The sequence below is a fragment of the Denticeps clupeoides genome, chromosome 9, assembly GCF_900700375.1.
Source record: "Denticeps clupeoides chromosome 9, fDenClu1.1, whole genome shotgun sequence".
In the NCBI taxonomy this organism is placed as follows: Eukaryota; Metazoa; Chordata; class Actinopteri; order Clupeiformes; family Denticipitidae; genus Denticeps; species Denticeps clupeoides.
The window spans coordinates 5,095,646-5,122,498 of NC_041715.1; the positions used below are offsets into that span (position 1 = coordinate 5,095,646).

Genomic DNA, 26,853 nt, shown 5'->3' on the forward strand with positions numbered 1-26,853 from the left:
GATATTTAATGATTTAATCAATATTGCCTATATATGCACAGCAATATACACAGGAGAAAAAGTGAACCTGTAAAACTGTGTAAAAAGCAATCAACGTCATTACGATATTAACCGAATCGTCTGCATCACGATTCATCGATTATGCGGTTAAATTCAACACCCCTACCTGCAACCTTCCGATTACGGGCGCGTTTCCTTACCCGCTATGCCACCACTGCCCCACTTCCTGCAGCGTGTTTGGTAACGTCACACCAAGTGTGTATCTAACTCACCACGAGATGAGCTCTAGTGACCAGCCCTACTTCATCATTCTGGACAATACATCACGTCCATTAAAATAGGAATCCTATCAGCGGACTAAAAAACGACTCTTTATTGTAATAATTCTGCCACGATATCTGCGATGACAATACCACTGGCTAAGAGTGATTTCACGCGTCCCAGGTCAGAGGTCATGCTCCAGTGTACAGAGACTCCATGTTACTCCTTCCGTGGGAAAAATCTGTCACAGTAAAAGTAGGAGTCGTCTTTAAATAAATAAAAATAAATGTGTGTGTGTGTGTGTGTGTGTGTGTGCGTGCAGACACAGAGAAGTACTAAATGGTAATCCTCAAGACACCAGGCATCGTTTGCAACACACAAACACACACACACACACACACACACACACAGCTCATCACTTCCAAGTTTTCCCTGTTCTATGCACCTGGGATCGATATTTCCATTTAGTGGCAAGAAAATAAATAAATAAAATGGCTCCTATTAAAACACACAGCCCATAGAGCACATGGAAAGAGTGTATGAAAAAGGCCATTAAAATTTAATTTCACACCATTACAAAGACTGCACAGAGATCAAATTGGATTTTTTTTTTTTTTTTTTAATAATGAGGTACGTTTTGTAAGGGTCCCAAAGGGGTTTTTATTTCTCCCTCACCACGGCCACTTCAATATTACTTGACAAACACATTATGGCTGCTTATCTGACAGGGCTCTTCACTGCATCAATACAATTTATTACCACTCTTATCGGACTCTGACGATCTCATGGTTGAAGCGAGACGGGAGATGGAGAGGTACGGGGAGCCGGTATGGGCAGAATGCGAAAACCAACTGAGATTTTCATTTTTTTTTCTCCCCCCAATCGGAGCAGACCTGCCCTCGGTACCCCTCAGCCATTCCTCTTCCCATTATCCCCCTGACACTTGGGTAATGCACTCCAGTGGGGAAAAAAAAGCATCACCCACCACGCCCGTCTGCTCCCCTGCCCACACAGTCAGTCTCAGGGGCCGAGTGTCTGGAGAACAGAGTGTTCTCTCGTGGAGAGGAACGAGGGGGAAGAGCCAGAGAAGAAGAGAGAGAGACACCGAACACCTGAGCCACTCCTCCGGTTCCATACGCATGAAGTGTTAAGCAGAACACTTCTGTGTTTTGTTAAGGTTGAAATGTAATAATATTTCATTTTATTGATAATCATAAGAATATTACCATGCTCCAAACTAAAATAAAAGAGACATTTAATAAGAGAGACTTTAATTATGTAAGTTGCAGAGTGCTCACTGATATTCGGTGTCATTTAAGGAAGCACCACCAGTTGTGAAAGTGCAAATAATGGGATTATATATACACACACACACACACACACACACACACACACACAGATCTAATCAATGCTTCAAACGCATAGAATAGCATGCAGTTATTTACATGGTTAGATTTTATTAGAATTAAACCTTACATACAATAATGTTTAAAATAAAATAGGGTAGTAGTAGCCTAGTGGGTAACACACTCGCCTATGAACCAGAAGACCCAGGTTCAAATCCCACTCACTACCATTGTGTCACTTAACCCTGAGTGTCTCCAGGGGGGACTGTCCCTGTACCTACTGATTGTAAGTCGCTCTGGATAAGGGGGTCTGGTAAATGCTGTAAATGTAAATTTAAAATGTTCTTCTGTAAATTTAAAATGTTCCTCCTGCTGCTGAAACTACTACTACTACTACTACTAATAATAATAATAATAACAATGCAACTCTTCACCCACAGAGAGCACCGAATTAGTATAATAATATGCGATGTAGTGGCCTGAACAGATTGCCAACACAAATGGCAAATTTCATGGACTGTAGATATTTAAGCATGTACTTGTTGACAGCAGCCGCTACTGTTGGTAAAGTCACTGATGCCTGAAACGAACAGACGAGCAAGCGTGCACTTCCTTTCTAAAATGAATACTCTACTCCAAATGCTTTTGTTCGCAGCGAGGGGAACCGGCCACAGCACATTGCGCCCGTGAAAGAGCTCCCTCCTCGCCATCTGGCCCACATTCCTGTTCTATTTCTGTGGGAGAAGGCTCGAGTGCTCACCTGAGGGTGTCCTGTACAGGGCGCCGTGAGAGGTGTGGTTGAGGTCCCCGTTACCGTGGTTGGGGCTTCGGTACACCGGGCCGTGGAAGGTCGCGTCTTCATAGATGGGGGTGATGTGGAGGTCAGGGGACATGGCCGACCTGAGGTCCTGCCCCATCTGACTGTGCTGACTTGCGTAGGAGCCTCGTAAGCCTACTAATACACACACATACACACACACACACACACACACACACACACACACACACACACACACACACACAGTCAGTAAGTCGGAAGTCAGAGCTAATCCGCACTGCAGCAAGCCAGGGAATGACAACTGTGGAGGTTCCCACACAAAAGCTGGCTGTGAGACACGCCGCTGACACACACACACACACACACACACGCCAAATATCAAATACCACGGAGGGGTGGAAATCCATTTTCGGTTTTGACAGTTAAGCGGCTAAACGCTTAATTGAAATGAATTTTTGCGCTCATTCCAAATTCTACTTCATTCCCGAGTTTGGAGGATCACAACTCTTTGCCTGGAACGCTTGTACTGCCTCCAGCTCAGGCTCGCCTCACTCCACCCTGCTAATAGGCCCACATTTCACCCGGCAGAGCTCGCCTGGAATCGCTAATCAACCCGCGTGGGCTCTTCCGTCACACGGAGGTAATCTGAGATCCAGTAAACACAGGTCCCGTCCCCCCGGAGAGCCCGGCTAACGGTTAATGGTCCTTCTTGGCTCGTCTACAGAGAACGGTCCGCTGTGGCCAGGCGGTTAAGGAGAACAAGCAACATTCTGCTCCATTCAAACCAGCCGGCTACCGGCCAGATGTGGATCTGAAGCTCCCGACACGTTGATAACATCACCATGGAGGAGAAATGACCCTTCTTCCCACACCGAGGCCACACAAGATCGCTTTCCCATAAAACGAGTTCCTAAAAAAAACCTTGTCTGGGACGCAGAGAGCGCCCCGCCCCGCAGTGCAGATCGAATAGAAACCTTCTCGCGTGGATGAGCCCTGAGATTCCACAATGATGTAGAGCCAAGTGACCTTACGCCCGTCAGCAGCATTAACCCGTGGGGTTCCGAGGATGTCGGTTCTTGGGCCCTCGTGCAACTCAGGCAGCTCAGACCAAAGTTAACGGGACGGACTGACATGCAAAAGATCCCTCCAGCCGCCCAGACGTGTTAATAAACGGTGGATGTTCGAGCTCAGCTTCCGGTCCCCGTTCTGCCGCCTCGTAACTGCACCTCGACATTTTTCCTCCCGGGGCTCTGGGGGCCTTTTCATCACGCGAAGTGTTGCCGTTACACGCTCGTCCTGAGAGGCCGCCGCGTTCCATCGACAAGAGCCACCCGGAAGGCGACCGGACTCTCTTGTCAAAGCCCGAGCAGAAATGGGGGAGACGAGGCACAGCGGGACCTCTCCAGAGCAGCCGGATCTTCGTCCATAAAGAGCCGCAGAGCCCACAGAAGCCAAGCGCTGTAGCCAACCCGGCATCTGCAACACTGCGCAGCCCCGACTCCTGCGATGACAGAATCCGAAGAGGAATTGGTAACGGCCCTGCAGAATTGTTAAACACATCTTGAGTTCATTCGTCTCCGTGATTTTAGCCTAAACCGATTGCACTTTGGCGAACGATGGGAATTTGGTGGCTTGGCGGGGCACAACTCTTAAACAGAGACAGCTGACAAAGCGGCTATAAAATGTCAGCATGGTTGATGGACACTAGGCAGGACGAATCTGCTGATCGTACAGCCGTTTAATTGGTGTCTACACACGGGCCGGTGAAAAACCGGAGGCCAAGACCGAACCTCGGGCCCCGTGAGGGACGGGACGCCTCTAAAAGTGCCCCAATTACAGGGCCAATTTTTCCACATCTTCCGAATTTTGGTGTCCAAAACCAAACCCGAGGTCTCCCTGCCAGTTATTGCTGAACAGGCCAACACGGGACCAACGTGTTGGTGGTGGTGGTCCCAGGGGGAATCGCCCCCCCGCGCGCGCAGATAAACACTGGGGTCTCAGCTCAAATACGGCATCTTGGAAGCGCGGCACGCGTCAGAGGCAACGGGCTGATTAAGAGGAGAGGATTAAAAATCGCCCACGAGGCATCTGTGTAAAGACAAGAGTGTGAGACCGAGCATCTGGTTTGCTCTACCGGTGCACAGACGACCGTATTTTGTCTCTTTTTTTTTCCTAAAAGGCTTTTCATCGCACGGCAAAACACTGCCAGATGTTGCCAGATCTGGAGACGACAAGCTTCGTTAAAGAGACGCCATTAAGTAAGCAGCCAGTTTACTTCAGTGCCATGACATCGTGCGTGCAACACGGATTTTGTAGTTTGAGGTGAAGTTGGGTTGAATGTTTTATTAGATACAGATACGCTGTGTACACGTTTACCTCTGCCAAATCTTGAGGTGGTTATACACAGGGCAACTTTATTGGCCAAATCATGTGAGACTCGGGGCTGCTAATAAGTGGAACACACAGCTGGGAATAGCCTACGAGACACTGCATGGATGTGTGGTTGTAGCCTAGTGGGCAACACACTTGCCCGTGAGCCAAAAGTGCCAGGTTCAAACCCTACCATTGTGTCCCTGAGCGAGACACTTAACCTTGAGTGTCTCCAGGGGTGCACTGTCCCTGTAAATACTGATAAGGACGTCTGGTAAATGCTGTAAATGTAAATGTAATGAATGGGTTAGTGGGTGGCTGTTTACAACACACAGCGGATGGACTGTAAAGTACGTGTCAGGCAGGCGTACTTAATAGTGAAACATCAAACAATGATTGCACACACAGAGCAAGACCCACAGATGAAAAAGCATCTTGAAATCACTGATGAAAATGGAATGGTCACATCAAACGTGGGGAGAGGGAGAGAGAGAAAGATTTGCAGAGCTGCAGTTCACCTTGAAGGTCATCCACCAGCGCATCTGAAGGGTTTCCCGTAAGCAATGAGAGGTTAAGTGCAAAAAAAAAAAAAAAAAGTTAATTAAAGCAATTAATTACTTTCAAATGTGCAAAAATGAACAGACACATCCACTGGTTCCAATACCTCTCGACCTCCATTTGAAGCTCCGCGCGCATAACTTGGGGGGAAGGACGAGCGCAATTATTCGCGGGCTCTAATCCCCTCTCCCGTGTGCGGCCCGCGCTCATTTTAACACCCTCACCTGCGGCAGACGGATTTTGCCTCAGGTGCTTGGAACGGGGGGCGGGGCAGTGGAAGAAAGCGCTATTAGCGCCGCGGGCACACTGACCCATTGCTCTTGGCCAGCCAGGACAAAAACGTGGGCCTGCTCCGCGTACGGAGGCCTTCGAGCTCTTTGTCATTCATTAATAGGCTCAGTTCCTGTCAAAGATGCAAAGCGGAGTGAGGGGGGGGGGGTCCTGCACAAGCTGGCAGGATCGAGCGCTGAAATTATGAATAGCACATCTGATGCAATTTAGACCTTATTGTAGCAAACATGGAAACAGTAATGAACCCGGCAGCGGCTCCGCACATCGGTTAAATGGCCCGTAATCACTTCCGGCAAGCGCGAGGCACCTCGTAAGTCGGATATTGTACGTTAGGAACAGACGCCGTAGCGTTACGGACGTCCCGACGGAGTAACTACGTCTATGAATTATTGTGATTTAATTCAATTTCATTCATTTGGACATTTACAGAATTTATCAGACGCCTTTATCCAGAGCGACTTACAATCAGTAGTTACAGGGACAGTCCCCCCCTGGAGCAACTTAGGGTTAAGTGTCTTGCTCAGGGACACAATGGTAGTAAGTGGGATTTGAACCTGGGTCTTCTGGTTCATAGGCGAGCATGTTATCCACTAGGCTACTACCACCCCATTCAATTCCAGATTAGCAGGTAACACACTCGCCTATGAACCAGAGGACCCAGGTTCAAATCCCGCTTACTACCATTGTGTCCCTGAGCAAGACACTTAACCCTAAGTTGCTCCAGGGGGGGACTGTCCCTGTAACTACTGACTGTAAGTCGCTCTGGATAAAGGCGTCTGGTAAATGCCGTAAATGTAAATGAGAAAATGCATTTAAAGCACTTGGTTTGATTCCAATTTGCCCAATCATCTTCCACGGCCGAGGACGCCATCATATCTTTTTAGTGGCTAAACTCCCGTCTCCTCTCAGCGAACAGCCTGTCACTGATCCCAGTGCTGCAGTGTTTCACCGCCGGGAAAATGACAGACGTCTGGGAGACGCGGGAGCCAAAAACCCCTGGCAACAGGCGGCTTTTCATTCAGGCGGCGAGCTGCGGTGTATGACGTCAGGCCGGTATCGTCTCCTGCCAGCGGGGGCCCGGCCCGGCCCGGCCCGGCCCGGCTCCGCCTCCTCTCTCCTGGCTCAGACGGTGCCAGTGGGAAAGATTAAAGCTTTAAATAAAAGAAGGCAGGAAGAAAGTGCGGGTGGGCGGCGGGGGAACGGCCCGACCGGGCCCGATGTCGGGCCGCTGATGTGATCCGTCTGTCGGGCGGACTCCGCGCAGCCGGCGGGCTCGGGGAGCGTTACGCAACGCAGGCGGAGATCTTTAGCTGCTGCGCTAAGTAAAGGAGGCAGCTAAGATCATTATCTCCCACCCTCTAGACGTCTACATAATCCCACGAGAGACCAGGAAACACGAGCAGAGAGAGCGGCCATACACACACACACACACACACAAATGGAGTACATATTCATTTATAACACACACTCAAATCAAGCATAATGGGCTGTTTATGATCAAAATTAAAATCGACTGGTTCAATAAGTTATTTGAAATGATTTTTTACAATATTTTTCCCCAAGACGGAGGATCTTTATCTAAACCATGCTTTATGGCACATTTATGGTTTATAATCGGAGTGGTGTGACAGAGACCATTCTAAAACAACAACAACAACAACAACACTACATAGAACTCCAATACACGCCAGCACTTTCACTTTCACTCTCAATCACTTCTGGACTCAATTCCCCTAGAAATCCTTGCAAAAATTTAACTCTTTTTACCTTGCGCATTTACCTTGTTGTACTTTATACTTTGACTCCACCTATTTGCACACCTTCACCCTACCTGCTACACATATTTTATGTTTAAGTCATAAAAGTGTAATATTTGGTTATGTTTGCAATATTTGCATATTGGTTCAATGTATACTTGCAATATTTGCAATAATCTGGTCTGTAGCAGTCGCTAAAAGCATTTCACTGCATATCGTAGCGTGTATGACTGTTCGAATTTGAATCTGAAAAGTGCCCTGCTGACCTGTGAGGCTGTCGGGTCGGGAGGTCATGCGTTCGTACGCGCCGTAGGCTTGGCTGGAGGAGTAGGGCTCGCCGGGGTTGTGCAGCAGCGAGCGGGGCAGGGTGGAGCCATAGTGCTGCTGGGGCACGGCGGTCATACTGGAGCGGGCGGGGGACTGGCTCTGCCCCTCCGCCCCCATGGCCAGCGCGTGATACGGTGAGGTGGTGCGACCGGCCCCGCCCGTCCGGGAGTTGGTGGAGCCCATGCGCCTGAGCGCCACCGGCGACCCCGACGTGGCGGCTTTGTGGGTGGCGTAAGGCGAGCTGGCGCGCCCCGCCCCGGGTAGGGTGGTGCTAGAGAAGATGCTGGCCAGCGGCTTAGGCTCCGTGACGATGGGCGAGCCGTAGGCACTGCCTCCCGCCGAGGTGCGCAGGGAGCCGCGTGACGGGGAGGCGGTGCTGCCGTAGGCCGGGGACTGGGTGCGCGAGGGCACCGAGCTCACTCGCCTCATGGCGCGGCCGGGCACTGCGGCGCCACCACCCTGGGCCTGCAGAAAACACAGCGCGCAGCAGCAGATTTAATAACGGCGGAAACATGATTAGTGAGAACGGGGAGGCGGGGTCAGCTCATCTTTCACTACTGTGAAAAATATGTTTGCGTATGTTTGCTCCTGCTGCCCTCAGGATCTCTCAGGACGAAAACGAAGCCACATTTACTTTACTTTACTTAACCTGGCAGAAGCTTTTATCCAAAGCGACTTACAAGGAGAAGACACCAGCAATTCTCATTTGGTTTCCATAGATTGACTAAGAGCCCTGATAAGGCCCAACTTGTCAAGAATAGAACATGCTAGACTAATTTTATTTTTTCATTTTGTGAGTGTGTGTGTGTGTGTGTTAGTGTTAGACTTGCTTGAAATACTTTTTAAACAAGTGAGTTTTCAAATGTTTCTTAAAGGTGGTGGTAGCCTCGGCTATTTGAATGGAGGAGGGCAAGTTGTTCCACCAGCCAGGGACAACAAAGGAGAACAGAGTTGATTGGGATCGGAGACTCTGTGAAGAGGGAATTTTCAAGTCTCATTTCGTTTGCCGATTTGAGAGAGCGTGCAGGAGTGTAGCTAGGTAGTATTGCATTGATATAGGATGGTGCACTTCCATTTACAGCCCTGTAGGCGAGCATCGAGGATTTAAACTCAATGCGAGCAGCTACCGGGAGCCGGTGGACAGAGGTGAGAAGAGGCGTGACATGAGTGTGTTTCGGCTGGCTGAAGATGAGCCAGCAGAGAGTTACAATATTATTTCATGGAATCACATTTACACTGTAAAATCACATACAGTAGACAAAACAATGCAATACCAGTATACATTGCCAAACAGAGTTTTTATTAGTCTTGAATACGGCATGTTATTTAATATGCATAATTTTATCATGAATCCTTATCTACAACAAATATTGCCACTGTGGAGCAAGGGAAAATGACACATTAGTGGTTAAGCAGAGGGTTTATTGTTCATACCTGGGAAGAAGTCTGGCCCTCAGCGCGCAAGTTCCTAATGAGGGTGGAGCTCCCACTGGTGCCCGGGTACGAGTGCTGGATCCGCATCTCAGACTTGGCCACATTGTGGCCGCTGTAGTAGCTGCCAGCATCCTGGTAGCCGCTGTCGGAGTACGAGTTCATCTGGGTGGAGCTCCGCGAGTTTCCAGCAGACCCTGTGTGGTGAAGATCAGCCCCAACGTGACCTGAACAGAACCGACAGCACCTCGCTGACACAACCCCTACTTTAACCAACGGAATCCCTCAACGTTTAATTTCCTCAGTTGCAAGTCCCACACCCACAGTGAAACGGATTATGTACCAGCATGCTTTGCTACACCTTGAAGTGTGTTGTTAAACATATTAACTCTGACAGTCCTAATAAACACCCACAGGAGTGTAGCAGTTTCCAAATTATGTTTTTTTTTTTTTTTAACATGAATGACGCTAAACGCATCTCATTAGATTAATAGAAAAAAAAAGTCACTCCCTGCTGACCCTATGTTCCCCTTCTGACATATACTAAAAAATTATGGGGCAGTGGTCGCCTAGCCGTTAAGGAAACGGCCCCGTACCCAGAAGGTAGCCTGTTCGAATCCACTGAGGTGCCACTGCTCCCCGGGCGCCTGTCATGGCTGCCCACTGCTCACCAAGGGTGGTGGTTAAAAGCAGAGGACACATTTCGTTGTGTCACCGTGTGCTGTTTCACAATCACTTCACTTTGACTCATTTCATTCATTCAATTTCCCCACAATCTGGACACAGAGGGGTAAATAGCACCAGTAATAGAACAGCAAAAATGTTCCAGTGAGTAATTTCTATGGTTTATTGCTAATAACAGCACCACTACAGCATAAGTAATACAACTACTGTTAACTATATATTCTAGTGGACAGACGTGTCAATCAAAGGTGCTCCAAAAATACCCGATTTTACATAAAACCATAAAGGAGTTGTAGTCAAAAAATAAAAATAAATAGTCACACAGACAGACCCTCACTTTCATGGAGAGAGCTCTGCTCCGGGGAGAACAGCGACAGCTGCTCGCCTTCAGTGCGAATCCGGAATGTGGGGGACTGAGAGCTGTCAGTCACCCTCGATTTGGCGTCTCCAGACGTCGAGGCATCTGGAGGACGGGAGAGAAAGGGAGCATGTCAAAGACTAGTCAACGAAGAGACAAAACAGAGGTTCTTGCACATGTATTGTTACGATCATTAGAAAGGGTGACACATAATAAAAAAGAAGATACGAGATATGTGTGAATATGAATGTAAAGTCCTGTAAGACTGTACATTAGATGCGATTTACATTCCCAAACTGCCCCCAATATTTCATGTATTTGCCACTAGACGGCATTTAGAAAGTTCCCATATCTTGATGTGGCGATACAGGAGCAGTATGAGCGTGAGAAGTTCGATATAACTGTTGTGTTCGTTTTAATTTAGGGTAGGGTGGTAGTAGCCTAGTGGGTAACACACTCGCCTATGAACCAGAAGACCCGGGTTCGAATCCCACTTACTACCATTGTGTCCCTGAGCAAGACACTTAACCCTAAATTGCTCCAGGGAGACTGTCCCTGTAACTACTGATTGTAAGTCGCTCTGGATAAGGGCGCCTGATAAATGCTATAAATGTAAATGTAATTTTGCGACTAAGCAATGATTGCCATGGTGACCTGAAATGTAAGAGTTGGGGCCAGAGCAGTCGGCCGTGTGTATTTTTCTCAGTCCGCTTGCCAGCAGACCTCGACCGCTTGCATATGTATGAGCGGCCGCCCTGCCGGAGGCTTGCCTGTTTGCACAGATCCGTTGTCATGGGAGACCCGCCCGTTGTGTCTGACCCTCGCGCTCGTGCTTCAAGAAGCGGCCATGCGTCGAGGGCCGCGTTTCAGGCATTTTCACAGATTTAACGCCCCCTTCCTCCTAATGCGATAATTATTAAAGCTTCTTTGGGTCAAATCTGCTGCACTAGGAGCAGGAAAAAAAAAAAAAAAAAACCACAGCCCTGATATATCGGAAATTAGAACAGCAGCATGCCGAGCCATGCTCTCTTTCTTCACTGTGATCAAAGGCCTCTCCACACTTTGTGACATCTGACCCCAAAAATGATATGCTTTGAGTGTCGAACTGTCTTTAGTGGAGAACAAGAGAACTTTGAATGAACGACTCATGAAACCCTAAATACTGCAAAACACAAATCCATCTCAGAGGTGCTTAAGACTTTTACTCTGAAACCAGACAAAAAAAAAAAATAAATCATGAAATTTTTATTCCTTTTATAAAAATCTGACTGGTCCCCTAATGCTGTATCTGAAGCCTGTTTCCGAAATTAAGCCGTGGTGCCTGTAGCTTTAAATGCAAATGAGGAGGAGAAAGGTGGGACCAGGAGGTGGCCTGTAGAAGTTGAGGTATGAGAAGTTGAACACCATTCACCAACCACAATTTTCAAGAAAAAATTTGGAAACCATGACGGTCGGTGGAGTTAATGTTTTAGGGCAGAAGTGTGGGAAATTCCCTTGGGCGGAAAAGCATGAGAAACGGGAGGTAACGTTTCCCGTTGTGACCTCATAAGGGGACAAATTCCAGATCCGACCGTCTTAGCTGCCACTCCCTGAACAGTGAAGCAGAATGGCCAAAGCACTCTTTTCATCGCCATTTCTTGCCGCAGCAGGACCATAGACAGGCTGGGGGAACTTGTATTAGTGTTAAATAATCTCACAAAGTCACATTTTCATATCATAGGCCTTTCGAGAACAAAGATGATTCTCAATTCTCATTTTCTCAGATACCCTTATCCAGGGTGACTTACAATGAGTAGTTACTGGGACAGTCCCCCTGCAGACACAATGGGACATAATGGGAGTATGTCCAACCCACTAGGCTACTTGCACTCCCCCATCTCAACCTGGAGGTTAAAAAAAAACAACTTCCAAATAAGTCAAAGGGTCAGAGAGTCAAATAGCCACGTCTCCTTCATACACCAACAACAACTCACTGCAGATCACCTTATCACCACAGATCACTGGCAACTGGTGACACAAACAGGAGGCTGCAGCCTTCGGAGGATGATACGAGCTGCATAGTTTTCCGGGTAGATTCACGAGCGAGCGGGTGTGATGAACGTGAAAGTGAAGTGATTGTCATTGTGAAACACGGCAGCGCAGCGCACGGTGACACCACAAAACGTGTCCTCTGCTTTTAACCTTAGTGAGCAGTTGGGCAGCCATGACAGGCGCCCGAAGAGCAGCGTGTGGGGACGATGGTACATGTCCTACACCGCCACCACCCCCAGCCAAGAGGAAAAAAAGGGCATTTCCAGTATGTGAGGGATCTCCAGTAGAGCACATATGCCTCAGTTGTGTAGAACAATAATTATCCAAGCCATCTGTGCTTCTGTGACTGACATCGCATGGTTCCACTGTACCTCCTCACCGAAAAAATCCATTCATGTAATCACGTCTGTTGTTAAATAATTACTGAATGCTGTGAGCTCAGGACACTCGAACGTTTAAAAGGGCAACGTCTCTGAATGCGATCCAAATTGAGGCAAACAAACGCATGAAAAATGCACGCTGGGGCTAAATTATGGATCAGTCGAGATCCATATTATTTTTCCGACCTTTCTGCCATGGAGCGTCTGTATCAGGGCTCCGCTACGGTAGAACAAGGTTTCCTAATAAAAAACAGTATCAATCTGATGAGCGGAACCAACTGGTCTCAATTGCGGATGAAGTGAAAGTGAAGCGATTGTCATTGTGAAACACTGCAGCACAGCACACGGGGACACAACGAAACGTGTCCTCCGCTTTTAACCATCACCCTTGGTGAGCAGCCATGACAGGCACCCGGGGAGCAGTGTGAGGGGACGGTGCTTTGCTCAGTGGCACCTCGGCGGCAGTTTTGCTTTTTTGAATTTAATGTGTTGTTTTTTAACCCCGCCCCTTTCCCTCTCTGCTGAGCACGCACGCTAAGGTCAAATTAGCCGTGGTTCGGTTTTAATGACATATTTCCCCTGGTCTTTAAAAAAACGAAGCGTATCGGGCCATGTCAGGAACGTAGGGAGAGGGTGTGTAGTGTAGGCCAGCAGACGGGTCCTCACCTGCAGATCTCCAGGGCAGAGACTTTTCAGAGGAGCTGCAACAAAAGAGTAAAAAGCAGGTGGTTAAAGTTATGAGTGTGTCGGGTGTCTGTGCGTGTGTACATATGTATATATAAAGAGAGAATGTTGTATAGCTACAGATTAGCAACAGTGAATTTACATATTTTCACTATTAGGGTCGATTCAAGTGAAAATTGCAAAAACGCACCAAAATACAAACTCAAAAACCATCCCATTGCAGAGTACGATGGAGCTACACTTAAATGCTATGAAACGAACTGCACTGCCGAACCCTTGCTGCGGTCTTGTTTGATCAATTTGATCGAAAAATCGCGCCGTATGCAGGTTTATTCAGTATCAAAAGGCCACAAGAATGGGATAAGACAACAAGCATTTTTTTATATGTCTATAAAAAAAAATTGCTTAGTGATCATGAATCATGAGATTGGTCTATGGTTCCACCCAAAATAATACGCACACACACTTACACATATAATATTAATGGTACAATCTAAGTCCTATCTTACATACAGAAAAGCAATATGCAATAACACATATATGCAAAAACGCAGTATAGTTTATATGGTTGCTGTCTACGCCATATTGAATGTTTTCTCTATGGCACCTGAAACGCAGTCGAGAACTCAACGCATGTTGAGAATTCCACGGAGAATGACACACATTCTCTCCAGAAGGCCAGATGGCAGTCGAGCGCAGGAATTATTCAGGTGAACTGGGCCCAGTGTGAGCGATAACGTGCTCATCACCGCTTCGCCCCGGTCTTCAATTTAAAAGAATTTAAAAAAAAACGAAAGAGAAAAGAGAATAAATAAAAAAATGTAAGTGAAATTGTAAAAACAATGCCCAATGGGCTCTTTGCTTAGCGCAGCACGCTGCAAAATGAGAAGATAAGTAATGTTGACGGGCGAGCGTTCATCATACGGAGGGACTGGAGGTCACGTTAAAGGCTCGTGCGCGAGAGTTCGGCCCCGCTGCCCGGAGGAGGAAGATGGATGATGAAGGCTGTGGCTGAGAGCAGAGGGAGGAGAAAGTGCTGAGACAGGAGACGAGTGGGCAGGGTAGAGCCCAGGGCGTCAAGCCTACCTCGCGTCACTCGTCAGGCCACGCCCTACATTGACGCAAGACGTTGACGCAAGAAAAATTAGGGGTGTTTATTTAAATTTTTTTTTTTTTTTACATTTAAGCTGGCTATAATGCATATTTTGCACTATTACAGGGACAAGTGTGTGGAAGTTCAAATAAAACGACCGACAGGATAAATTGGGAATTTTATTTATTTAAATTTATCCGACTATGACAGACAGGGAACAGCATGTGATTCACGGAGCACCGGCACCGTTGCTCCTCAGGGATGTACCCCCTCCCCGCTGCTCTCCTGCCTCTACACAAATGACCGCAGGCCCATGGTCCCGACGGCTAAGCTCCGGACGTTTGCAGGCAACACCACAGTGTCGAGCGGTGACGAGTCTGCATATCGACGGGTGGTGCGGTGCCGACGACACGACCTGGAGCTTGACACTTCTCTCTCAGCCCTGTGTCAACTGTGGAGACTTACCTTCTTCAGTGCCAGTAGACAGCAACATCACATACTTTTTGAGGCAACTGACAAATTATGATCTTTCGCAGAAGCATAATTTTTTCTAATGCATCTCGCACATTTAAATGAAATAAAATATAAAAAAAAAACGCATTATTCAACACCTTTGCAAGACTTTACAAGCCATGACAGTTATCTCGGAGCACAGATATTTTACATTTACAGCATTTACCAGACGCCCTTATCCAGAGCGACTTACAATCAGTAGTTACAGGGACAGTCCCCCTGGAGACACTCAGGGTTAAGTGTCTTGCTCAGGGACACAATGGTAGTAAGTGGGATTCGAACCTGGGTCGTCTGGTTCATAGGCGAGTGTGTTACCCACTAGGCTACTACCACCCCATGACGTTGAGCTCTTGTGTTGCCATTATTAAGATTAGAGAATGAAAAAGCAAAATACAATCCAGCATGACATAAAAATGGGCCAAGTGACTAAGTGCCATTTCAAAGCAGACAGGTCAACGCAACTTCAAGCCTGAAGCTAAAAAAAAAAAAAAGGGCCAGGTCAGGCAATGCCACGTCTGCGTTCAGGGTCTTTACTGCCGCTCGCCGTCGGCAGGTCGTCCGCGGGCGTTAATCAGAAGTCAATTAAGTGACCTCCGCGAATGCGGGGTGGCTGGTTGACATAGGGACCTCCTGCAGGACGGCTCCCCACACACAGCCTGTTGCGGCTGCAGCTCTGTGCATAAGGAAATGCAATGCATTACAAATTAAGCAGGGTTTTGCAAGATATGAAAGGCTTTTTTTTTTTTTTTAAATCCTGGAATAAAGGTATTTTTCTCCATAGTACGTATTTTATATAAACAAAAAAAAAAAGTCTTGAAGCCTCCAAAGACCCAGAGGCTCCAGGAAGAAATGGTGTGAGAGACGTTGAACTTGTCCTCAGGGAGCTATTAAAAATTAGAATAAAAATGAACTGCAGTGATCTTCCACAGGTTGGGGGTGGGGGGCCGTGGCCAATCACTCTGAACAATGGTCAGGTGTGAGGAGCCGTGGTGCACCATGGGAAGCCCACATTGGGACGCATAAGCCGGCGGTGCCTTCATTGTCACGCGTCAGGATGATCTGCTTCCATTCAAAAACAAACGTTGCGGTAGAACCTGGACCTGAGACCATTATGTGAGACTTTAGGAAGGTGCTAAATTATCGGGTAAATGCGGGGAGGGAGACATATTGATTTCACCCAGAGGACACAGTCCACTAACAGTCCTCCCAGCTAAGCATTTTTCCACATGTTAAAGACACACACACACTCCAACACGCACACACACACACACACACACACACACACAACATGCAGAATAAGTACAAATCGGCCTTTGTGTGGCACGGTCTGTTATCCAACAGCCGCGTTACCCCCAAACAAGGTCACCCAACGGCCACACAGCCCAGCTCACCACGAGTCCACGTACCTCAGCTAACACACCATCAAAACCACAAAATCAGCATGCAGATGGATCCAGGAAAAACGTTAAAACGGCTACGAATCACACTCATGGTGAACTAAAAAAAAAAAAAACTCTCATCTTCTTCAGAGCCACGTGTCGGGCGGATGCAGGGAAGGCTCAAGTGGGACTGATGGCACGTCCACTTCTCAAGAGTCCAGCTTCAGACATGCCAGGGCTCCTAAAACCAAGACTGAGTGCCCTGATCCCGCAGGCAGACACACAGAGTACCCACTAGGCCCACTGATACAGCCTGTCTGATTAAAGGGCCTTTCGGACTCGCACCACAGGGCCATAAAATACTGACACGCTCACTCACTTCCAAAAAAAGACACTGCAGCACAGCACACGGTGACACAACAAAGTGTGTCCTCTGCATTTACCCATCACCCTTGGTGAGCGGTGGGCAGCCATGACAGGCGCCCGGGGAGCAGTGTGTGGGGATTGGAACCGGCTCCCGTGCCACTAGGCCTCCACTGCCCCAGAGAACCCCGTAATCCACATTTGGATGACTGGATGCAGCGGGGTGAACTCAGAGCTCATGGTGAATGTAGTAATGCTTCTGTTTTCTGCACAATTTATCCCCAATGAGGCCAAAAAAGAAAGACCGACATTACATAACATTCAGTGTTACAGCTGATATATATACGTCCTATTGAATATTAAATGTTATAATTAAAATGGTTTTGCAAGTTGGAAATAAGATGCACAGATTAATTAGATTTTTATGAAGATTATTGTGTAGTTAATGTCTGGGGCGCATCAGCCAGATGTCTAGACAGGTAAGTACAGTCTATTGTAAATGTAGAAAGAGAGGAGGGGAGAGGGGAGGGGGGTCAATTTGTTTCACAAGAGGAAATCTATATCGATTACACAACTGTTATCTGAGCTCTATGACAGCATCAACAAGTCAGGACAGCAGACATAACAACTCGATACGAACGCGAGCAAAACCAGCGGCAACGTTGCATCGCGAGGAAGCTCACGGTCCGCCACGGCTCGTTAATCTTCCGTCTCGCCCCCCCCCCACCCCCATCACTCTTCCGACAATTCCCATCGCCCCGATTCACATTTATCATCCATCAATCCACTAGATGTCCGGAGATGTCTAAAAGAGCTCTTACGTACACTTTCCGTACACCAAACGGCCGGGTTCTGAGTTGTTACGCGGACGGTATCTACAGATGCTGTAGATGTAATACCAACACATGCAGTCAAGCCCCATTGTAGATGCGTACACCTCAGAACACTTTTTAACTTCTGACTAATTTTTTCCACTTATTCACCTAAGTTGGAATTGTAAAATTCTTAAAAAATGACAAAGTCAAAAAAAAAAGCGAAAAAGTGAAAAAAGTGACAAAGTCCAAAAAAAAACATGTCAGTTGTGTCAGTTGTGCCACAGACCACCCAGAGGTGAAACGGAAGCGATTGTCACGGCGACGCGTGTGCATACGTACCGCGTACGTCCGCGTTATACCCGCGTAATAAACAGCCCGTTCGTTTTTCCTGCTCACCTGCCACTGGCAGCGCCCGGCGACTCGGACCCCAGTCGGCATCGTTCCAGCTGATTGGCCACAATCTGCCGCTCCACCTCCAGCTCCCTGGTCAAGCGCTCAAACTGGAGCTCCTGCAGGACGAAAGGACGAAACGGGAAAATTAAAAACGGCCAGTTGCCAAATATCCTGCAAACTCAGGCCGACAGTCACGATACGTCACTTCATTCTCATAAATAAAGCTCAGCCACGGGTTCTTCTGTGTGCGGCGTCTGTATCACAAAGACGCCTCCTGAGACACGCTGTAGATCAACGTGTGCTTCTTGAAGGACAGATCGGGACTCTAGCCTACGGACAATATTTATAGTGACCCGCATTTGTGGACGGTTACACCCCGTAAAACGAAACAGAGACGCACTTTTATTGTGCACTCTGGGATCCTCAATGGAATTTTTAATTGAAAGCTGATTGGTTTACTTGGCAAAACAAGGCAATTCACAATCTACATGAACCGGCAACGCACACACACACACACACACACACATTCTCTCTCTCTTTTACTTTCCGGGACATTTTACTCAATTTGCAGGGAATCGGGGAGCCGTTATCAATATGAGGGAGACTCCCGGAACTTCCGCGTGCAGTATTAGTATAGCACCAAAAATGAACAGACCAATCAGCAAGCAGCTCCGGGCTTTAGTCGCCACGATCAGCAAATTCTTTTCCTTATAAAAGTCATGACAGCGTTTTGTTAAAAGAACGACACGTTCTCACTGTGCCACGAGACAGTGGGCCTCCACTGTGTCACATGTCACACCTCTGGATGCGGAACCCCACCCAGAACCAAACCTCAGCCTTCTTTTGAGAGTCCTGCTTCTATAAAACGCACGACTATCATAAGCACCGAATGACAAGTTCAGTAGAAGGTCCTCTTGCTACATCATCATCACGACGCCGTCGGTCATGGCTGGCCGCGCCAAATGGGGGTAAAGGGGCTCCAACAGGGTTGCTTTTAAATGCTGTAGAAACCATTCTGAACCTGGCAACGCAAAACAAACTATTTGGCGAAACAACTGCCGCTTGTCAGTCCAAACTCAAAGGCCGTGAGCAGACGCCTGAAGAAACAGAGTCGTGTGACGAAGCCAAGAGTCGTCGTCGCCCGTGAAAAAGCAGATGACACGCGTAAAACAAAAGATAACATTGAAAAAAAAGAAAGAAAAGAAAGAAAGAAAAAAAAAAAAAGCGCCACGGGTTCCTCTGAACGTGAACACAAAAGACACACACAGAGTAAAAACCCGCCGTGGCAGCGGCGCGGTATTTAACCTTGCCTTTACCGTTCCTCCAGGGGAAACACAGAAACCCGCATCTGACTATTCTAATTACTCCAGCAGAGCAAACGCTGTGACTGCATTCTGTGTGTGTGTGTGTGTGTGTGTATGCGCCATGCTGCAGTGCTGGAAGACTAAACACACAAACTTCGGTCATGTACCACGCACACGCTGTACCTAATTCCCAGTCCCCGACCTCTACACACGAACTTCGGTCATGAATTATGGATGCAGTGTCTGCTACACCTATATTCAGTCTACCTCACACACACACACACACACACACACACACACACACACACAGTGTTCCAAAGGACAGAAGAGCTTAAATAAACACTCAGTACTTACAGACGGCGAAGAAGAAAACACACACACGGCCGAACACACACACTCCCCAGCACCGTCTCGTCCCCTTCAGCTGCTCCCTCGCCCCCCCTCCCGCTCTCACACAAGGCTCGCGGTGGCCCCGCCCATCGGCGCATCGGCGAGGGCTGCAGGGCGGCTTGTCCGAAGATTAATAATGAAAAATGTTTTGGAAACAGTCGGTCACGTCGCGAAGCCACCCGCCCACCGTACCCAGCGGCCAACGGATGGGGAGGATGGGGAGGTCAGGGGCTTTTCTTCTCCATCCAACTCTGGCTATGAAGTTCATTAAAATGCTTCTTTTTTTTTTTAAATGCACAACGCACATCGTACCAGTCAAATCAGCACCGTATCGTGATTTATGGTTGAAATGTTTGTATGCGGATTTGATAAATCAAGGATTCGGATAAATTCCACTTTACTTTAACAGGCCGAGTATGGCTGAAGACATCTCCAATTACATTTACACCAACTGCTGACCAACAACTCACTTAGCTCTACGAATCCAATGAAACGTGCGCATATATCGTTTTAAATGATCAATATTTAAATATGAAAACATTTTCCAGCATGCAGCCCAAACATTGTGCTACCGGTATGCCGGGCATCAGAGCAGCGATGCAGGTTAAAAAAAAAAAAACGAAATACAAAACGCTGTCTCAGAGGTGGAGTGGCGAAAATGCTGCGGCAAACGGAGTTTTACGCTTCGCTCCCGGCACCCGCACCGGCTGCCAGACGGAACCCCGGCGCTCTCAGGACCCGCCAGGACACTTTAAGAGCCCCAATATGAGATCCGAACTCGGATGGAAACGGGAGCTCGATTGCTCAGAGAAAAAAAAAACGAGAACAGACTTACCCAGTACTTCATATCCGGCGGAGGGATCGGATGTTTTCAGACGTGGCGAGTGGCGAGAGCCTATCCGTCCCGCGGCATGAGCTCGAGACTGCTCATCCATCTGAATAAAGCCGGCCCTGATGGGGCAAGGATCGACCGGCCCGCCGGCCTGACAATCAACCCCCCCTCTTCCCCCGGCCCTGCTCAGCAATGCGCCACTTTACACTCAACAGCCCAAAGCCCCTCCCCTCAGCCCGGATTTGGGCCGGATAAAGGATAAGGGGACATTAGCGTCCTGCCCCTGCTAAGCGACAGACAAAAACACTCAGGACGAGCGGGGTTTGATCCGACCTCGGGGCTGATGGTGTGACACGGGAAATCTGGGCCATTAGAATCATAAAGTTCATATACAGGCACTTGCTGGCAGTGCTTAAGTGACAAAACTCTGCCCGCATTCCTCCATGTTCCATTTTATAGGGTGCTGGTAGCCTAGTGGGTAACACACTCGCCTATGAAGCAGAAGACCCAGGTTCAAATCCCACTTACTACCATTGTGTCCTAAGTGTCACCAGGGGGACCCTGTCCCTGTAACTACTGATTGTAAGTCGCCCTGGATAAGGGCATCTGATAAATGCTGTAAATATGAATGTAAAACTCTGTTTTGAACTGAACCAGAATACCCAATACACAGCGTGAACTCTCTACAGCAAAAAAAAAAAAAAAGTAAAAAATACGCAATGCACAATTTTCCAGGGGAGGAATATGTTTCTTATTGACATCACACTCTTTCGCTGGACTTTCGTGTTCTGGTACTGATTGTTAAACCCTATTGCTATGTTGTGGGTCAACCTGCGGCATTTTCACTTCCAGGTTTCGCGGCTCCCTCACTTGTTTTTGAAAATTGAACTCCGGTGTAAAGTCTGCACTTTTTTTTTTTTTTTTTTTTTTGGACCCGCGTTCAAAGGAGCGATCCATCATCGTCTGATGTTATTATGGCTTCTTGTGTGGGGAGAAAGAGGAGCTTCTCCCAGAGGTAGATGCATGAAAAGGTGCTATGGCAGGAAGTACAGGAAATGTATCTTCAAAAAGCTCATGAAAAAGTACATTTAAATAAAAGTGTGTAATTTCCACATTACCAATTAAGGGTCATGCAAACACATTAAAATTAAAAAAAAAATTTGTGTGGCATGTTACATGGTTTTCTTTCCAATGAGCTATGTAACTGTGTTATAGCAGATTTAGTTCATTACTGACTCGTTTGCGCAGCGTTATAAGAGGATTAAAACGCTAATGGGCTAATCTGGCTAGAAGTGGGGTTTCCCAAGTGGGACACCATTCCCACCTCCATCTTTGGAGAAGATGCAATCCCAAAACAATCCCAGAATGCAACAGAATTTAGTGTCTGCCGGTGGTTCTTTTATTTAAAAACAGTGTGGCGGGAAATGCCACGCAGAACCCGATGCAGCTGAACAACAAAGACAAGAAAAGCGAACAAAGATTTGACAGCTGTGACCAAAAAAAAAAAAAAAAATGGCAGACAGAAGTGTTTTTCATCAATTAACATAAGGACGCTTGAAACAAAAACAATTTCACAGTTGGTCGGCAGGATTGCCAAGCGTGTGTATGTGTGAAAACACTGCAGATCCTGGAGACGATAATACACAACGGTGTAGTACAAACGCGAGGAGATGCCATGCAGACCCAAATCCAACATGTTCACGTCTTAAAGGGTTCAGAAGTGCGTGTTTACTAGACCGTAATCCGGTGCAGCGGCTTGACCGTACGGGACCACGCCGGCCAAGCGCTGCTCAAACTACACAGCGACAGATCCCACAAATTAAAATGGACAAATAATCTGCCTGCACCTTTTAATTGAAGGCGTGGTACAGATACGTTTGGACAGCCAATCGGCCAGCCACATGAGAGGCGGGTGTGAGAAATCATTTACATTTACAGCATTTATCAGACGCCCTTATCCAGAGCGACTTACAATCAGTAGTTACAGGGACAGTCCACCCCTGGAGAGACTCAGGGTTAAGTGTCCTGCTCAGGGACACGATGGTATTAAGTGGGATTTGAACCTGGGTCTTCTGGCTCATAGGCGAGTGTGCTACCCACTAGGCTACTACCACTCTAGAATCGGAAAGTGGTGTTTTAGCTCTTCTGTCATTTTTGTGTCATAGTACCATCCAAATTCCATCAGTAGAAATGGTGCCGGTGTGTTTGTCATTATAATAATCTGTTATGAACAGCTGGTAATGCACATGAATTTTTTTAAAAAGAACTCCCGAGTCCTCAAACTGCCACTAACTGCAGAGAGGAGCCACCATCCACAGAGCTGCTCTCAGTATCGGTCCCCAGGCCTTTCCAGGAAGGAGGCCGGCCACCCTGTAGCAGTGCCATCTGTCTCTACTTCAGGGTGGGTCTGGACAGAAGCCCTCATGGACCAGCCCTGCTCATAGGGCTGGATGATTCGTCTTCCTATCGTTACAAGCATCTAAGCGCGCATAACGTTTAACAAGCGTAAAACGATCAGACTTTTACATAGAAATACACTGAGACTAAAACGATTTATATATGATATTACATTTTAAAATGTATCTGAAACGTTCAACTTGAGTTCACATGTCTCCTAAACATTTACATTACATTTAAGGCATTCGGGAGACGCCCTTATCCAGAGCTACCATGTTACCATCGATGAAGTGATCAGTTCTGGTTCACTAGGACCCCCAACCATAAATACAATATTTTTATTCACTCTGTTGTAGATTCTGTACACAAGTTCGACAAAAAGAAAGTTACAAGTTAATCTAAATATTCTTTAAAGAGGAAGGTCTTGAGCTGTCATTTTAAAATACTCAGTGACTGAACTGTTCCGACCTCGAGGGGAAGTTCATTCCACCACCGAGGGGCCAAGACGGAGAAGAGTCTAGATGAGTGTCTTCCTTCTACCTTCAGAGATGGGGGGACCAGGCGAGCAGTACTGGAGGCTCGGAGTATACGAGGTGCAGTGCGAGGTGTAATAAGGGCTGTGAGGTAGGATGGTGCAACTCCATGTTTGGCTTTGTAGGCCAGCATCAGTATTTTGAACCTGATGCGTGCAGCTACTGGGAGCCAGTGGAGGGAACGTAGCAGAGGGGTGGTGTGGGAGAATTTGGGAAGGTTGAAGATCAGTCGTGCTGCTGCATTTTGTATGAGTTGTAGAAGTCGGATGGTGCATAGTGGTAGACCAGCTAGAAGGGACCAGGGGACCAGTTCCTAAAAGAGACCAATTACAGTATCTTTGAATCCTGTATGAATGAACTGAAATCATACAAACTGACAAAATGACATATTTTAAAGGCAAAAACTAGAACACTAAAAAAGTATGAGGCCAAACATAAAGGAGGTTCAAAAGTTGGATAGGGATGCCGGTGCTTGAGTGCCCCCTGGCAGCAGGGAGGCTAAATAGCTGCTTTAAATATCAGCAATTTTCACTGATTTGGCGATATTAGTCAAAGTGGTCAATATCAGTCGATATCAATCATCCCTAGCCATTTCTGTTTTTGAACTACAATTAATATTTCCTTTGTTTCCTCTAACAATTCTGCTTTTCTTCAAACCTTGTGGATTCTGAGGGTTTATTTTTTCCATATCTGCTTAAAGTTTGCTCAGAATCAAAACCAATCAAGAATCTATCTATACCTAAACCTGGCCCTACCTAGGTCTTGATAAAGATCTACAACGTCTACCTCCACCTAGACAGATCTGCCACTGGATATGTATTGCTCTTGATTGGTGTTTTCCCACCCATGTATAACAGTGCAAACATTTGAGAAATGATAAGAACCGATTTGAGCAAAAACTGCTACTCTGCATCCTCCTGAGAATCAATGGGAGGAGGCAGGGAGAGGAATCGAGAGGGAGTGGTGTTTTTAGTTAAAGCTGATTATTCCATAAATCATAAATAATCCCCCCCGTTGGCACAGCGCACATCCCAGGCGGGGCGATGCGGAAAGAGCGGGAATCCATTCACCCCGATAATCAGCCACTTCACTAATGACATCGGGAGCTGGGGCCAAGCAACACACCCATTTTTCACTCCGCTTGGCCCCTATGTTCTCTATTTTTCTGCCATTGTGGACAGTTTTTCATGCGGTGGCACCCCCCATCCCCACCACCACACACACACACACACACACACACACAAACACACAAATCCCAACTCCCCCCCACTTCACACCCACGCCTGGCATAATGGAGGGACGGCAGAGACAATGGCGCATGGTGCGTCCTGTACCAACAGAGCGGCCGGCTCCACTTGTCTCATTGTTATCATCACAATGCCTGTCAGTTCCTGAACTGAACACACACACACACACACACACACACACACACACAGCTCTTGACTAAATCCATTTAATGTCTGAGGACAACGAGTCTCACCAGATCTGCTGCATCAGGGCAGCTACGCCCCAAAACGCCCTGATGCAGCAGCCACCGGCAAGCCCTCCTAATTAACAGCGCACTCTAACGCTAATAACGCATCTCACAATTGATTATTGCAGCGTAAAGCTTTCGTGCGGGGAACGGTTAATTTTTTCGAGGCTTTAAAAGGCTTCTGTTTCCAATATGGGATTTCCGAAGTGTCCCTCCCTCCATCATTAAAGTAACGAGGCAGCGGGGGAGTGGTCTGATGTCACCGGGTGTCCCTGCAGGGAAAACAGATGAGTTTACGCAACGGCGTAATCTAAATTACGCTTAGCGGTTAACTTGATTGACATGTGCCCTGCAGAAGATGCATTTTTTCTCAAAATTATGACATTACATTTACATTTTACAGCATTTACGGCATTTATCAGACGCCCTTATCCAGAGCAACTTACAATCAGTAGTTACAGCGACAGTCCCCCCCCTGGAGACACTCAGGGTTAAGTGTCTTGCTCAGGGACACAATGGTAGTAAGCGGGATTTGAACCTGGGACTATGAACCGGCGAACCTGGGACTACGTTCACCTAATACGCCGCAAGCCCCTGTTAGCAAATATTTAAACATTCCCAGCCGGACAGCAGTTTCCGATTTTACGTGTAATGGGAACATAAGCAAGCATAGCGGGGTGTCGCCATCTATGGCAATCACGCAGCATTAAGCTCCGATTAACCTTCCCCCCTCGCACTCTCAATTAACTCGCCTATGCAACACAACCCCTGTTTCCCTTCATTAAACGACGCGATAAAGCGAGAAAAAAGGTAAAAGTGCCGTCAATTATCGAGGCAATTTACACACAAACCGGCTACCTGCCCATTAGTTCCATACAAAATGGACTGTTTGCCCACGCTGCCATAGTCGGGTCGCTCCCCACCGGCCCGCAGCACTCTAAAAGACTCCCGGCCTACAGCGGCAGGCTGTGGAGCCGCCGCCAGGCACGTTAAATTACACCGGGGAGGCAGGAGCTCGCTATATTTCCACCTTGAGCGCTGTACCAGCGGTGCACAAAGGCGACAGCACTCCGCTGCAGAGCGAAGGTCGATACGCCGTGATTCACCTCCAGAGCGGCGTTCCTTCGCCATTCAGACGGACGGCGCGTAAATCCCGGAGGGGCTCCGTTCGGCTCAGGCCCCGCGGATTTCCGAGCTCTCGCACCGGACCCTACCTTCTCCCCAACTTCTTTTCTTCTACTCAGCATTCCATCTCTGCATGTGGAATATGGCACCGGAGCTGCGTTTTACCATTTTGTGGAACGCACCCGAAATCTGGCCACTCAAAATGGGGCAGCCTAGCGGTTAAGGAAGCGGCCCCGTAATCAGAAGGTTGCCGGTTCGAATCCCGATCCTCCAAGGTGCCACTGAGGTGCCACTGAGCAAAGCACCGTCCCCACACACTGCTCCCCGGGCGCCTGTCATGGCTGCCCACTGCTCACTCAGGGTGATGGTTAAATGCAGAGTACAAATTTCACTGTGTGCACCATGTGCTGTGCTGCTGTGTATCACAAGTGACAATCACTTCAAAAAAAAAAAAAAGCTCATCCATTCAAACAAGTCTCTTGATTTAATAAGGAAGCCCATTTGGAAGTAGACATCTGATATTGCTGTTGAGTGTGTACAGCAGATGTGAAAACTGGACAACGCCAGGTTTTTGTGACGTAAATCATTTCAGAACTTCACTGTGACCTATAACCTGCATACTAACGCGTAAATTACATTAGATTTTATTATAGCATTTAGTCTTTTTAGGTTCACACCAGTCATCATTTTAAGAGATGCTGGTTAACCCCGAATAGTAGGATTTTTCTTGTCACATGGTTTTGAAGTTTTTAAATGGAAACTTGCCATTTTAACACTTTTCATCAACACCGGGTCAACTCCAGCTTTCAACACATGCCATGTATGCAATTTGAGTCATTTTTCCCTTAGAAGTGAGTAAGAACAGGAAACCAGATCCCCAAATATGTGTGTGTGTGATACGCTGGACTCTGAATGAACGTAATTTCCAAATAAGATCGCATTCAATCAGATCATCATCATCATCATCATGTCTCTGATGAGGTGGT

General features: G+C 47.4%; 1 protein-coding gene across 13 annotated transcripts in view; it reads right to left on the reverse strand.

The window, feature by feature from the left end:
* LOC114796501 (plakophilin-4-like) overlaps positions 1-26,853 on the reverse strand; it is a 71,023-nt gene that overhangs the window by 17,769 nt on the left and 26,401 nt on the right. For 5 of the 13 annotated variants that reach the window (XM_028990683.1, XM_028990684.1, XM_028990678.1 and 2 more), the window contains 7 exons: positions 17,816-17,928; positions 13,239-13,273; positions 10,135-10,266; positions 9,123-9,316; positions 7,628-8,153; positions 5,274-5,297; positions 2,368-2,562 (listed from right to left, as the gene is read on the reverse strand). In XM_028990683.1, the coding sequence (XP_028846516.1) occupies positions 2,368-2,562; positions 5,274-5,297; positions 7,628-8,153; positions 9,123-9,316; positions 10,135-10,266; positions 13,239-13,273; positions 17,816-17,928 (1,219 nt within the window). Of the gene's footprint in view, positions 1-2,367; positions 2,563-5,273; positions 5,298-7,627; positions 8,154-9,122; positions 9,317-10,134; positions 10,267-13,238; positions 13,274-17,815; positions 17,929-20,341; positions 20,469-26,853 lie in introns of those variants that run through there. The other 8 variants (XM_028990679.1, XM_028990687.1, XM_028990688.1 and 5 more) reach the window with 6 other exon arrangements.